This window comes from Nuphar pumila, chromosome 8 (assembly GCF_984573655.1).
Source record: "Nuphar pumila chromosome 8, dmNupPumi1.hap1.1, whole genome shotgun sequence".
NCBI classification, from domain to species: domain Eukaryota; kingdom Viridiplantae; phylum Streptophyta; class Magnoliopsida; order Nymphaeales; family Nymphaeaceae; genus Nuphar; species Nuphar pumila.
Window position 1 is genome coordinate 7,785,386 of NC_143256.1, and position 15,577 is coordinate 7,800,962.

A 15,577-nucleotide genomic window follows, 5' to 3' on the forward strand; every position below is an offset into this window, starting at 1 on the left:
TAAGGTGACAATAGACTCACATTGTCTTCTGGAGTTGTTAAGCGACTTGTTATAGTGGTTGAGTTTGCTCCATATCACAAACTCTCAAGATCCCCATAGAAAAGTAAATGAATATGCTTAAAAGGTCTTTGAGTTGTTGCAAGCGCGAATCGACGATAAATTCAAGACTACAAAATTAGAGATTTTATGGGGCGTTAGATAAGAACTTTAATGGGTACAAATGTGGATTGGGTCTTTTTAGCAAACATCAAGCCAAAAATCTTGGAGGATGTCAGGTCGAATCTGACGACATTATATGATATGCTAAGAGCAGGATCCAATGTTGCCTCCAACCAAAGCCACCCAAGGAGGTCCATCCAACCAAGCCACCCAGACTAACTCTCCCTTTCCCTCCTCATTATTCTTCCTCTCAATTAACCTCAAAGGGAGTTGACTAGACCCCCAACGTCGACCATCATGAACTTGCCCCACTACCTGCCCAACAACTCTGACAACTCCTTCAGCGGCGACTACTGCCGAAGGATGACCTTCGCCTGGTTCAAGAATGACTTTCGTTTCCACAACAACGAGGCACTAAGCCCCATAGACCCAGAGTTTCGGTCGCTCCTCACCATCTACGTCTTCAACCCACAGGACTATGGGGAGTCAACGTTCAACTTCGATAGGACCAACCCCACCGCCTGACCCTATGGGAGATCCCTCTCCCTCTCAACAAAAAACGACATAAGGAGAGGAGGTCGGGACAACACTTGACAGCCAACCCGCTTGTGACCATCCATCAGACCTCCATCGAGCCATAGGGCATCAACTAAGAGGTGGCTCATACCGATTCTGACTCGGTCCTTACTGGTTCTCAGACCATGAATCAGTTGTCATTGTTTCTGAATCTATATCCACCTCTCCCTTACTTAAAGTGGCTCTTAGAAGTTAAGTGAAACTAGAAGAAACGAAAGCATATCATACTCGAAGGTGAGCTGTGCACTAGGTCTGAAGAGAAGTAACAAAGCCCAGCTATTACACGCATTTAGAGGTTGAGAATGAATGGTTATTTTAGTGCTTGGAGTTTTCACCTTGAGGACAAGGCGCGTTTGCGAATATGGTAGATTGTTACAAATCATTTTTTGCTCAGATCAGACCAACTAAATCCATCCCAGTCAGGACCTGTACAAATGGAGTCCTGCCCAACTCGACTGTGCAGAGGGAGTTTCCTTTTCTATCAGGACTCTCAGAGCAAGTCACCCAACCTGGAGTCCTACCAAGGCTGGGACTCTGGTGGGTCGCCTCCTTAGAGTCTTCTCTAGGGTGGGAACTGTGTTTATTTTTTACCCTTTTTCTCTCTAGTAAATTTATAAATAGATGTACTTAGCTTAGTTTATTTTTAATGAAATTTATTCGAAAATTTCTCTAAGGTTCATTCTTGGTTTGTATTCTTATTCTTTGAGGCAACGTATTCTCCCTCGACTCTCTTTCATGCTTGTCCATCGACTTGGAGGAAATACCTTTTCTCCCTCTTTTTTCGTCAACCCCCATCCACCTCACGCTTCCCTATGTAGCCAACCAAGAGAGATGACTATCTTTCCTCCAATGTTGCATGCCTCTCTCCAGAGTTGTGGCTCATGTCTAGCTCGTCAGGATCCGTAGGACTAACCTCCCCAGGGCCCGGGTCCTAATAGGATCTTGCTTTCAATGTCTACTCGGATGTTGACTATGTTGGATGCGTCATTCATCGTAAGTCCACTAGCAGGCATACAGTGTTTATGGGTCCCAATATTTGGTCTTTGAGACCTAAGAAGCAAAATACAATTGCTAGAAGTAGTACCGCAACATAATAAAGGGTAGTTGCCAACACCTCAGCTGAATTAATTTGGGTTAAGTTCTTGTTAACTGAATTACATGTTTCTTATTTCAAACCACCAATTCTCTTGTGTGATAATGTTAGTGCAACATATATGGCAACCCACCCTAATTTTCATAATTGGAGCAACCATGTTGAGATTGATGTCTACTTCATTCAAGACATCATTGCCAAGTGTGGATCCCAAATTTTGAAAAACAAAAAGAGGGTTTTTTAAAAAAAGAATTTGTATTTAGATAAAAAATTGAATATGAACTTGAGATTTGGTGAGAGTTATGGGGTTTGCTCTTCAAGTTTTGCATCTTTCCTCCTTCGTTGAGTAAGGATCAACTGCACCAGGAGCTCAAAAACTTCAACAGAGGCTTCAGCTTATGATTGTTCGTACATCGTACATTGGTCCTAAAAAAGCGAGATTGATGGTGTGAAATACTACCAAAGCTCGAAAATGACAAGAAACACAAACAATATATGAAAGCTAGGGAAATCCACACTTATAAAATAAATTAAATAAATATAAAGAGCAAACCAAATCTCACTGCAGGCTTAGGTAACCCTTTTATACGATGTGAAGAGCTTGATGAAATTGGGGCAGCACTCTAGCTAGGCGTGAACTCCGAAGGTGGGTGAGATAGAGGATCTGGGTCCTAGGCTAAGCTAAGTGGGCTCAGCTGGGCTAGAGCACCAACTCTAAATAGATAAGGATTTTAGAAGAGTATAGGTGGGGCTAGGTCTCTAACTCTAGATTTGGAATTCGAGGTGGGGGTGGTGAACCCCTATTTATAGTTTTTCTGGCAGATTCTGGTGAAACTCCCATGTATCCGGATTTATCCAAAGATGAAATGGTGGGATCCTATTGGCGAAGTTTGAAATGGCTCATCTTATTGGTTAAGGTGATTACTATCCTAAATCTAAGGATTAGCATGATAATTTAGGATTGGGCTACATCTTATCTCACAGTTTTGTAAGATAGGGATAAAGAAATTGATGGTTTTTCTAAAATGGTACACATTTTTTAATCAAATGAACTGCTAATGACACTATAGAAGTGCTAATGACACTCCAAAATGCTAACTACACATTAGGATTTGCTAATGATAATTCATCATTTTTGGACCCTCCTAACGATACATGAAAAACTGCTGACACCACATCCAAAACTGTTAATGACAATCTATGTGTTAGCATTTTCTAACGACACATCAATTGTTGTTAGCAAAAATGGCTAAAACAACCCCGATATATTAACTTGTTTTTACCATCACTTCATAGTTGGATGTCCTTTTGAGGTAATTTTTGATGTGTTAGAAAGCTAACATCCTTTAAATAAGTGAAAACTCAAATTTAATAATTTTGGTTGTCAAGAATGGGTTTACCTGAAAAACAATATTTTTACTAAACAAGTAACCTTGTTTTGGTCATAACTTTTGACTCTGATGTCGGATTGACCTGATTTTTTGGCTTATTTAAAAGATAAGATCATTCAACTTTAATTGATGTTTTTGGACAAAAATCTTGAAAATACAATTTTGAAGGTCAAAAATGATGTTGAAGTTAGCATAACTTTGAAATGGGCCAAAAACACTAGATTTTGGTATGTGGCTTCTGACATGGAATGACTTGGTTAAAATTGAGGTGTCTACACCAAGAAGTAGCTCATTATTTTTTAATATACCTTGAATTAAGCCAGGACAAATACAGGCAACCAAGCTTTGAGTATCTATAGCAGCATGTGCAATGCACAGAATACAGCTAAAACTTTGATATATTTATCTCCTAAGTTAGACATTGAGTTGCTTTTTTGTTGGATTTTTGTTGAACATTGAAACAATCATATTCTTTTACTTATATTACTACATTGATATCTGTGTGTCCCAATTAATGTAGATGGCACATCCCAAAAACACTCTTCCAGTATGTAAGAAAATGATTTCAAATGTAAATGTATCAATGAGAAACTTAGGGTCATGCTACAATCTGATCAACCATGAGACACAATGTCAACTTAATAATTGATGAAACAAAACAGAGTATCATCAATTCATCAACTATGACTTGAGAGAGGAAAAAATGATAACAATAGTAATAATAAGAAAAGGAAAAAAAAGGAAAGGAAAAGGAGAAGCCGAGGAACCATCTTATGAATATATGATAAAATTTTCATCCCGAAACAATTGAATATGATTAAAAGAGGTTCCGATATATTGAACATTTAAATCATTTATTTTCATTAAGAGTAAGAGCATTAGAGAAACAACCAGAACATATAGTGCCATTTTCAAGGTGTACACAGAATTACTCGATGGAAACCTCCTATTTGTCCCGCAATAAGAAAATTAACTTTGAATAGCGGTGTCAATTGACAAAGAAAATCTTAGCACTACATATTTCAAATAATTGATAACTTTATCAGAATTAAATTAGATAACAGAAATGTATTAAACCACTGAATAATGTATTTCTTTCAAATAACCTCATCAAACTACATAGCCATGCTCATTGATCACAAAGACAACGAAGTCTGTGCTCAGATTTATAACATGATACTCGTGCCAATGTTCATCGATAAGGAATAATCTATTACAGGGAACATGGAACATGATAATCACACTTCATTTAACTCTAGAGAAATAGGGCTACCACAATTCCTATCACCAGTCATGCTCTTGGAAATCATATTCTGGATTTTAAACTCTCAGACAGGCCAATATCAGCCATTTCATCTTGCTAACATGGCGCCTTGTGGATTTACTAATGATGAAAATATATGCACTAAAATTTGTCAAATTCCTCTTCGCATTGAGCACGGAAGAACATAAACCAACAGCCTAATGCCGATTATTACAAAATATTTTATATGTTTACAACACTTCAACACTAGCCAGAGGGAGGTTGACCGCACAAAATATATATATATATATATTAACCTACCAAAGTACGACATGCTGATGTTCAAGCTCTCACCATACACCCGTGATGAACATTCAAAGAGATGGCGATCCTTGCAGAAACGAAGAAGCCGCTTTGTCTGCAAACCAAGTAAGGTCACCTTGAGGGGAAACCAGTTGAACTGGCAACAGATCAGGATTTTCAACATCTTCCAATGCCCTCCGCAAGGTATCAGCTTTACCACTTCCAGTCACTACAATTCCAATATTGGCTGCAGAATTGATGACGGGGAACGTGAAAGTTATTCGTTCAGGGGGTGGTTTAGGGGAGTCGTTCAGGAAGGTAACCCAGCGCTGGGTCTCCCCAACAAGAGGATGCCCAGGGAAAAGAGATGCTACATGACCATCTGGGCCCATCCCCAACAAGATGAGATCAAATTTTGGGAAGCAGTTTTCAGTGGACAGGTCAACAACTTTCGACTTAACAAGCTGCTTTAGGCCGGTTTCATAATCTTCAGCAGCAGCCTCAGCAGAGAGTGAATCATTGATAGCATAAACATGACCCGGGAGAATCGGAACCTACAATGGCAAGAAAAAAAAATCAAAGCAGTGTCGAAACGTGTAATCTTGCCGACGACACTAGATGATCACAGTCAAAACTGTATCAGGTTTTCAATTTCATTAGCCAGGAAAGAACAGGGTTAAAGGATTCTCAAGCTTAAACATCTAAATTGCATATGCCAAGCTCAATCACATCTTTGGTTACCAAAGCTGCAGTATAACACAGCACATCAATCCACATCGGATTAGTTCAGCATAAATTGATCAAGGTAACTGGGTGGTAACTCAAGAGCAGCATTAAAGCAAGTCGGTGACACCATTGTTCAAGCCAAACCACACCAATATCTCTTCCACTAAAAATTCTGTAATTGAGTCGCTAATTTCAAACCATGGTTCAGATTATTTTAAGCAAAAAAAACGTAGTCTGATTACACGTTTAAAACAAACAAAGGTTGCTTGAAATCTATAAATAACAAAATGGAAAAAATATCTGGTGGTCTTCACATCAATAACATGGGCAATTTCAACACCTTCATATCTCTAAAATTAGCATACCAAATCCACACCGTCACACTCCAGAGAGAATAATCTAAAAAGTATAATTGAGAGAGGGAGAGAGAGCATACTTTGGAGAGGAAAGCATCATAAGCGAGCTTGTAGTTGCTATCAGGATGATCCTTCGGAACCACCCTCTCGTCCACCCAGAAAACGTGCCACCGATCCCACTCGATCGCATCCACATAAGGAGGTTCCATTAGTTTCCTGAAATCCGGAAATGAGATAGATAAATAGAGATAACCAGGAATTAAAGAGGAAAACGAGAGATCGAAATTTAAAAAAAAAAGAAACAAATCTAATAATATTTTACCTAAGGGCCTTGACGAGGGAGCCGCCGGAGAGGACCAGAGAAAACGCCCCTCTCTCCTTCACCAACCTCTCCGATATCCGCGACGTGTACTCCGCCAAGCTCTCCGATAACTCCTCCTCGCCGCCGAAGACCAGCAGCTTCGCTTTCACTTTTGCCGTCGCCGCTCCCGCCATCGGAGGATGCGATCTCCGGACGAGCTTCTCCGGCGTTCTCGGAGATGCGCAGACGCGAGGTCTGGAAAGAGAAAGTGGGTTTCCGGCAGGAACCGATCGCTGGAAAATCGGAACACGGGGAACCGGCCGGAATGTCGAACAGAGGGGACCGGAAACTGTTTGCGGAGAGGAGAGGGTAGACGCGAGGTTCATAGCTCGCTATGACTCCTGTCCTGCCGCCGGAATCTTAAGGCCAGCCGCTGTCAGACAGACAGGTGGCGGTGATGGATCGTTCGGCACCCAAACAGACGGCCACTTGGTAACCGCAGCCGGTCATTTTAGGGTTAGTGGAGCTTTTGTACGTACGCTTCTCCCCATTTTAAAACAAATATGAAAAAATAAAAAAAATAAAAGAAGAGAGATTTGGAGGGACAAAGAAATGGCGTCACTAACGGATCGGGTTTGAGCTAGATCCTTATCGTCTTTACTGTGTGAGATCCAGATCCGTTTTCAGGTGGATCATGCATGCATAGCGACAAAAAGTTTAAAATGGCAAAATATCGGCAACCAAAAACTCGTGAGAAATAGAAAATCTTTTAAAAAAGTCGTTTTTTTGCAAAATATCGCCAATAATAAACAAATTTAAAAACTGTTAAATCATTTTTTTATGAAAATACAAATTAAGAATATTTAAAAAATAAAAAATGCAAGAGTTTTTCTCCATCAATAGCTGTTAAAAACATAGATATCATGTTTTAAACATGATATTTATGTTTTTATGAAAAAATCATGATATTTTGAAAACATCGCGGGAAATTGAATACAAAAATAATCTGAAATCTAACCCGGTTTAGAATTTAAATAGGCCCATGCTGTTGGATCCGGTAATATATGTCCTAATCAAAGCCCAAGCAATTGTGATTGGGTCCATCGGATCCAAATCAGAGTTGTGTAACAAATATGATATGTTCTTTCCAGAATTAGGTCCGGTCCTCTGCTTTAGCTTTTGAACATGAAAATCAATTGATTTTATCCATTTTCAGCGTATCCAATACCCAAAGCCTTAGCTCATAAGTGGATCAAAATTGTATTGTGAGATCCAATTCAGATCTACTTCTGAAAAAACAAAAAAAACCTCCTTCAAAAGTCGGATACATTGTTGGCCGATATTTGACCGGCTTGAATACTTTAGAATTAACTTCATTTGGGTCAAATTTAACCCTTCTTGGGGGAGGCATGATCTAATGTAATATTAGACCACACCTGAACACAACCCGATTCAGAATAGATCCAGTTCAAGTTAAAATTCTGGACACAACCAAACAGGAAGAATAGGAAAAAATCTGCAATCAATTCCATCAAAATTAGGGGTGGCAAAACCTGACACGACCCGCCAACCCGCCTCTTAGGCGGGTTCGGGTTGGGCTTAACCCAACCCGTTTAATAAACGGGTCGACCCACCTAACCCGTTTATTAAACGGGTCGGGTTCGGGTTAAGGGTATGCCAACCCGCCAACCCGGCTGACCCTTTTAATAAACGGGTTAGGCGGGTGGGTCAACCCGCTAACCCGACCCGCCGACCTGTCCGCCAACCCGACCCACCAACCCGTCCACCAACCTGCCCGCCAACCCGTTTTCCCGACCCAACCCATTTATTAAACGGGTTGGCGGGTCATGTCGGGTTACCCGTTTATTAAATGGGTCGGGTTAGTGTTTGCCACAGCTGACCCGTTTAATAAACTGGTCGGGTTTGGGTTGAGGTATGCTGATACGCCAACCCTACCAGATTGCCACCCCTAATCAAAATTCTGTTGGGATTTATGGAATTCCGTGTATTCTGATTTCAATCATCAAAATTTTCTTTTTCTCCTATTTTTGTTGGGTTTTTTTTAATGGGTGTGTTTGGAATTGTTTGAGACAAAGGAATTGATGGATTAGTAAAAATAAAAAATGAATCCACGTGATCCAATTCCTTTGAAATCCTTGTTTTGGATTTCCTTCACAAAGAAGATATAATTATCAAAATCTGTTATTGTAAGGTATTTAATTTCTTTTGATACATGCCACAGGGTGCTTTCAAGCAAGTCTATCTCTCCTGAGCCCCCACATGATTAAATACCACCGAATTATGCTAATCAACTATGAAAACAATAGAATAACTAAAAAAATGCAGAAAAGTAACTGAAAACAAGAAAAAATAACTGAATTTCATATTTTGACTTACACTTTTTGAGGTCTCCTCATGAAACTTTTCTTAATTCTAATCCAAATAAACTTTCTAATACGAAGATAAAACTTTTCTTATTCTAATAAAATCTAAATATTGAATTTAATACATAATCCAATTTATATTACAAATAAATCAAATACAAAAATGATTTAAATACAAAAGATTCCAATCATAACAAATCTAAAATATCAATTAGAACCAAATAGATCATTATGAATATGAGTCTTCTGCTCCATTCCTACATCATTTTCCCTAGGTTGGAGAGAGACTTGCCTAAGTCAGGCGCTTTGCTTTTTTCAATCTCGCTCTACCTTGTGGGTTGTCGATCCATAATATGGAACCAGATTTGTATACTGATCTATGAACCAAACAACATTCACTCTGACATGCATACTAAAGTTAGAAATATTTTTCTCGATCCAACCAAAGTCATTTGGATCCTGATACTGGTATGGGTCAAAGGGATCAAACGATTCAAGCATAGACTTAATCCAATGTGTTGAAGTCCATAAGTAGATGATTTGAACCTTTCGCTCCATCATTTTGTGCTTTATATGTTGTTGTTGATGCACTCCAAATAAGTTAAGGGTTTGGATTAAGTTTAGTTTGACAGATATGTGTTGGATTTGGTTAATAGGCTTTTGATTCGAGATAGGTTTGGATGTGGGTGTGGGTAAGTGTAACGCCCCAAAATCCTAACTTGGAAAATCCTTAGATTTTTAGAGTAAATTTTTTTTTTTGAAATATTATGTAAGCGGAAAACCATAAGGGAAATTAGTTAAAAATTCTGAACGGGTTACAGGATGAACAACAAGAAGAAACGTTGCATTACCATTGATTTACAAAATGAGACAAAAAACTATACAATTCATTTCTTTACAAAATGTATCTAAAAAGGATGGGACATTCCCCTAAAATGATTTCCAAAATGGTGAGGAGTTTAGATGTAAAACCCACAAAATTTAAAAAAAAATCAAACCTGGGTCAGACCCCGGCCCGTTAGGGTTAAAACACGTAGGAGCGAGGATTTGAAAAAAAAAAACTCTCTTCGCCCCCTTCTCAGTTGTGTTCCTCCTCCTCCCTCTTGACTCCTCTCCTCTCACGTCCCCCTCTCTGATGTATTTTCGATGAGCTCCGGAGGCACCAGCTCCCTGCGTGTGACCGCAACCTCAGTGTCGCCTCCTCCCTCTCGCTGTGCTCAGTGCAGCAGTCGCCAGCAACCTCATAGGTACACCTCCATCTGTCTATCTCTCTGTTTTCTTTTTCCTCCATCTTTCTTTTCTCCTTCTTTGTTTCCCTTTGCTGTCGGAAGGCCAGCAGGAGCTTGTCAATCCATGTCGTGCCCTCCCACTCTCTCTGTGGTTGTCTATTAGGTCGATAGAGGACCGATGGCTCTTGCCATAACTTTTCCTTCCCCCATGAGCATCTCGGAAGGTCGACAGAAGGTCGTCGGCCTCTGTCGTGCCTTCTCTCTCTCTCCTTTGTTGTCGGAGGGGCTGACAGGAGGCCGACGGCCGTCTGTCGTGCCCTACCCCTCTCTGTCGCCTCTCTATTCTGGTTGACAGGCAGAGGCGATGCCTCTGCCTGATATCCCTTTTCTGTAAGACCAACGAGGTCTCCTCTTGTCTGGCAGATGCAGTTAGTGCATTGTCACCTTGTGTTGGGACGCTGCAAGTTTGAATCCCAAATGGTATGGTTGTATAGCTGGTCAGGGTTTGCTTAACCCCAGCCTTCAGGTTAGCCGAGCAGGTCTAGGCTCGTTTGGTTGCCGATCCCACACATGTTGCCCCCTACTTCCACTGCGTGGGGTCGACACCCCCCTATTTCCCTTGACCGGTCGCCAGGCAGCGGCGATGCCCCTGCCACCTTCTTTTATGCGGTAGGTCGGCAGGGGACGAGCCCCTGTCACTCTATGTTTTCTGATAGATCGGCAGAGGTTGGGCCCCTGTCGCCTCCTGTGTTCGTGAGCGAGATGGCAGGGGTCGAGCCTGCCATTTTTTTTGCCTTTCTGGCAGGTCAGCTGGGGCCAAGCCCCTACCCCTGTTTGCGATAACAGAAGGTTGGCAGAGGACTTAGCCCCTGCAGCCATCTGTCTTCTCTGCCGATGTGACCTACCGTTAGGTAGGAGGCAGGCCCTTCTTACGCCTGTTTACGGCAGGCAGAGGTACAACCCTGCTCCTTCTCTCCTTATGGATTGGCGGGCAAGGACGATGTCCTGCTTTTTCTTTTTCGTTTGATGGCCTACTAAGTGTTCCTTGTTTACGCAGACTGTACGACAGGTCTTGCTTGTGCTTCACGGCCTGAGCTTTGCATCATCGACACTTATAGGTGCACACAACGATGCAACCTCTCGAGGTAGGGGAAAGTCGCACGAGGACTCTGGATGAATTAAATAAAGTAGTTAAATCTTGAGATAAGAACAACTGATATTTTCATGCATGCGTACATGTAGATGAATATGACTAATGATGGCATGTCCTTTACTTGTATTAATTAGCTAACTATGCTAGTTAACTACACATAATGTTGTTTACATCTTGTGTTGTCTCTTTTCTTCAGTTTAAATATTCTTTGCATATGCTGCTCAAATTTAATTTCTCGCAATTACAAATTCTATTACTGCTTTCAATGAAATAAATTGCTTATCTTGTGATGTCTTACTTTATTTATTCTACATTGTCTATTTGTGTGCCTACCAGTTTGTTATGAAACTGACCCATTTCATGAGAAGGTGACAAGTAGGACTTTACAGATGATCAATGTCACGATGCAACATGGCTCAATATTTTCCCCTCTTTCTGTTGGTATCCTGGCTATTCTGTATAAGTAAGATTTGTTTGTAAGCTAACGTGCCCATAATTGTCAACTTATTTTTCTCTCTAAAAGAAAATTGCTTTCGCTTATGATTTGAAAAATCAAATTCCTGAACTTTGAAAGGTTTTCTCTAAATATTTTCAAAAGTACAAGTTAAAATTGTGGAGCGTTACAACTTGGTATTAGAGCAGTTAAGAAAGAGGTTAATCTTGACCGTCGAGCATCCCATCACAATATAAGTCTTTTATGTTTGATTTGCATGCTTAAACTAAAAGTAATATCCTTGTTTTGTCTATTTGCTTGACTAAATGGTAGTTATAACGAGACGTGGTGGACCGTGTCTATTTCACCATGACAGATTAGGTAGAAAATTAGCGAATAGACACTCTGATAGTCTTGGATTAAGGCTTATTGTTTTTTTCAGTACGGATTTTTTCAAGCAAAAGTTTATCAATGAAATCACGTATAAATTTTGAGCCCCTGAGATTCTTATAATTATGATACTTACATTAGCATTTAGGTGAATGACACCTCACGCCTATAAATGATTAGTTTTGACTTATTAGGTAGATGACATATCTCACCTACAAATGATTAGATTTTTCTTATTAGGTGAATGATATATCACATCTACATAGTTCCATTGCGAATGATCATATTATGATTGTCTGAGTAAGTATATCATACTTGTATAGCATGATTGAAGAGTATCATGAATGTCTAACTAAATTACTTAGGAGGTATGTGTGTGTGTTTCATGCTGAATATAATCGAATGTGATTTGATGTAAGAATTGTGAATGCTTATGAAGATGATGCAATGATATGAATGTCTTAGAGATATATAAACTTGAATCCTATGTGCATAACTTGAACTACGTAAGAGTTACATATGTTGAGGTTTAGATGCTTCATGTTAAGATATTTGCATGTTCACGTGTGCAGAGAACTCATGCTTTGTTTATGCATGCTTCGAGGTTCTATTTTCGAAATACAATGTTCTTGGAGGCAATGATATGATGCCTTGGATAATATGCTTCTATATAATTGAGATGCCACGTGATCTGAAATTATGAAAGCATACGATAAATGTTTAAAGTTCAATAGTGAACCATGATTCATGAAACTTTGCTGGTTAAATGTGTGATCTTGTGATTTAAGTACCATATGAAGTAATGTGATGTGTATTGATGATATGTATGCTTGTGCCCGTATTAGTGGCTATCAACCCTGAGAGTGGTCCTTTGTTTTGATGCGTGCATCACTAAATATGGTACCTTGTTGAGGACCTGTTCCCAAAGGATTCTCTGTGAGGGTGTGTATGATCAAGATCAGGTAATCCGACTAGAGCGGTAGATCTTTGTGAGAAAATATACTATCCAAGAGCGGGTAGCTGCAAAGACGGTAAACTTCTGTGAGGAAGTGTATTGTCCAAGACTAGGTATATCATCTAGGGCGATAATTCCTTGTGAGGTCGTACATTTTACAGACCAGATGATCCTGCGGGGGACTTGTGAATTTTGATTAAATAAAGTGTTATGGTGAGTTGTGGTGATCTTTTGATATTGATTGATATAGCCAGTTATGAATATATAGTTTTGGCTTTCTGTTGAGAACCTTGTCCGCAAAGGATTCTCTGTGAGGGTATGTATGATCAAGATCAAGTAATTCGACTAGAGCGATAGATCTCTTTGGAAAAGTACACTGTCTAAGAGTGGGTAGTCGTAAAGATGGTAAATTCCTGTGAGGAAGCGTATTGTCCAAAACCAGGTAAACCATGTAGGGCAGAAATTCCTTGTAAGGTCGTACATTTCCCAGACTAGGTGATCTGGCGTGAATTTTGTAAATTTTGATTACATAAAAAGTTATGGTGAGTTGTGATGACCTTCTAAGGTTGATTGAGATAGCTAGTTATGAATTTATAGATTTGGCTTTATGTTGTAGAATGATTAGAGAATTAGATCTTTATTGATCTTAGATCTTGATATGAGGTTATGCTTAGGTCTTTTAAGGAAAGATAGGGCCATTCTGAGAATGACACCTTAAGTGAAGTCATGACAGTTGGTCGTACAAGGCCTTGAAATATGGGAATAAGTTAAGGTTATTTTGGATAAAGAGTCTCTTAGAAATAGCAAGGACAACAAATGATAACCTAATTATGATAAAATATAGAGACCCTATTCAAGAAACAAAAGTTTATTAAGGAAATAACGCATATAGTTTGTTCAACAGAAACCTTTCTCAGGAACTCATTATGAGTTGTCCTGATCACTTTAAAAGCATACGTATTTGGGATCACACACACATGTTGTGTATCTTCGTGAATACCAATTAATTCAGACTACGATATCTATGGAGAGTCATTCAATGAAATTTCGTGGACGAAATTCTTTTAAGAGGGGTAGGATGTAAAACCCATGAAATTTAAAAAAAAAAATCAGACACGGGTCAGATCCAGACCCTACCTGGGCCCGTTAGGGTTAAAACATGTAGGGGCGAGGATTTATAAAAAAAAAACTCTTCGCCTCCCTCCCAGTTGTGTTCCTCATCCTCCCTCTTGACTCCTCTCCTCTCACGTCCCCCTCTCTGTTGCATTTTCGATGAGCTCCAGAGGCACCAGCTCCCTGCGTGTGACCGCAACCTCAGTGTCGCCTCCTCCCTCTCGTTGTGCTCAGTGCCGCCGTTGCCAGCAACCTCATAGGTACGCCTCCATCTATCTGGCTCTCTATTTTCTTCTTCCTCCATCTTCTTTCTCTCCTTCTTTGTTTCACTCTGTTGCTGGAAGGCCAGCAGGAGCTTGGCAATCCATGTCGTGCCCTCACACTCTCTCTGTGGATGTCTATTAGGTCAGCAAGGGACTGACGGCTCCTGCCGTAACTTTTTCTTCCCCCCTAAGCATGCTGAAAGGCCGATAGGAGGCCATCAGCCCCAGCCGTGTCTTCCCTCTCTCTTTTGTTGTTGGCGACCACCTGTCATGCTTTCCCCCTCTCTGTCGCCTCTTTGTTTTGGACGCCAAGCAGGGGCATCACCTCTGCCTGATCCCCCTTTTTGGTAAGACCAACAAGGTCTCCTCTTGTCTAGCAGTTGTAGTTAGTGCATTGTCACTGTGTGTTGGGACGCTGCAAGTTCGAATCCCAAATGTTATGGTTGTATAGCTGGTCAGGGTTTGCTTAACCCCAGCCTTTAGGTTAGTCGAGCAGGTCTGGGCTCGCCTGGTTGCTGAGCTCACACATGTTGCCCCCTACTTCCACTGCGTGGGGTCGACACCCCCCTATTTCTCCTTGACCGGTCAGCAAGCAGTGGTGATGCCCCTACCACCACTACCACCTTCTTTTATGCGGTAGGTCAGCAGGGCCTGAGCCCTTGTCACTCTGTGTTTCCTAGTAGATCGACAGAGGTTGGGCCTCTGTCGCCTCCTGTGTTCGTCAGCGAGATGGCAGGGGCTGAGCCTACCATTTTTTTGCCTTTCTGGCAGGTCAGCTGGGGCCAAGCCCCTACCCCTGTTTGCGATAACAGAAGGTTGGCAGAGGACTTAGCCCCTGCAGCCATCTGTTTTCTTTGCCGTTGTGACCTACCGTCAGGTAGGAGGCAAGCCCTTCTTACGCCTGTTTACGGCAGACAAAGGTACAACCCTGCTCCTTCTCTCCTTGTGGATTGGCGGGCAATGACGATGTCCTATTTTTTCTTTTTCCTTTGATGGCCTACTAAGTGTTCCTTGTTTACGCAGATTGTACGACAGGTCTTGCTTGTGCTTCACGGCCCGAGCTCTGCATCATCGACACTTATAGGTGCACACAACGATGCAACCTCTCGAGGTAGGGGAAAGTCGCACGAGGACTCTGGATGAATTAAATAAAGTAGTTAAATCTTGAGATAAGAACAACTGATATTTTCATGCATGCGTACATGTAGATGAATATGACTAATGATGGCATGTCCTGTACTTGTATTAATCAGCTAACTAAGCTAGTTAACTACACATAATGTTGTTTACATCTTGTGTTGTCTCTTTTCTTCAGTTTAGATATTCTTTGCATATGTTGCTCAAATTTAATTTCTCGCAATTACAAATTCTATTACTGCTTTCAATGAAATAAATTACTTATCTTGTGATGTCTTACTTTATTTATTCTACATTGTCTATTTATGTGCCTACTAGTTTGTTATGAAACTGACCCATTTCATGAAAGGTGACAAGTAGAACTTTACAGAT

At 40.6% G+C, this 15,577-nt stretch overlaps 1 protein-coding gene across 1 annotated transcript; it reads right to left on the reverse strand.

Annotated features, from left to right (window-relative positions):
* Window positions 1–4,630: 4,630 nt before the first annotated feature.
* On the reverse strand, window positions 4,631–6,653 carry LOC149829545 (putative 6-phosphogluconolactonase 4, chloroplastic). Its single transcript, XM_090016016.1, has 3 exons — window positions 6,170–6,653; window positions 5,928–6,063; window positions 4,631–5,319 (listed from the first exon to the last, which is right to left on the reverse strand). The coding sequence occupies exons 1-3, from the start codon at window positions 6,532–6,534 to the stop codon at window positions 4,837–4,839; spliced, it is 984 nt and encodes a 327-aa protein (XP_089872142.1). The 5' UTR covers window positions 6,535–6,653; the 3' UTR covers window positions 4,631–4,836.
* Between the last annotated feature and the right edge of the window lie 8,924 nt (window positions 6,654–15,577).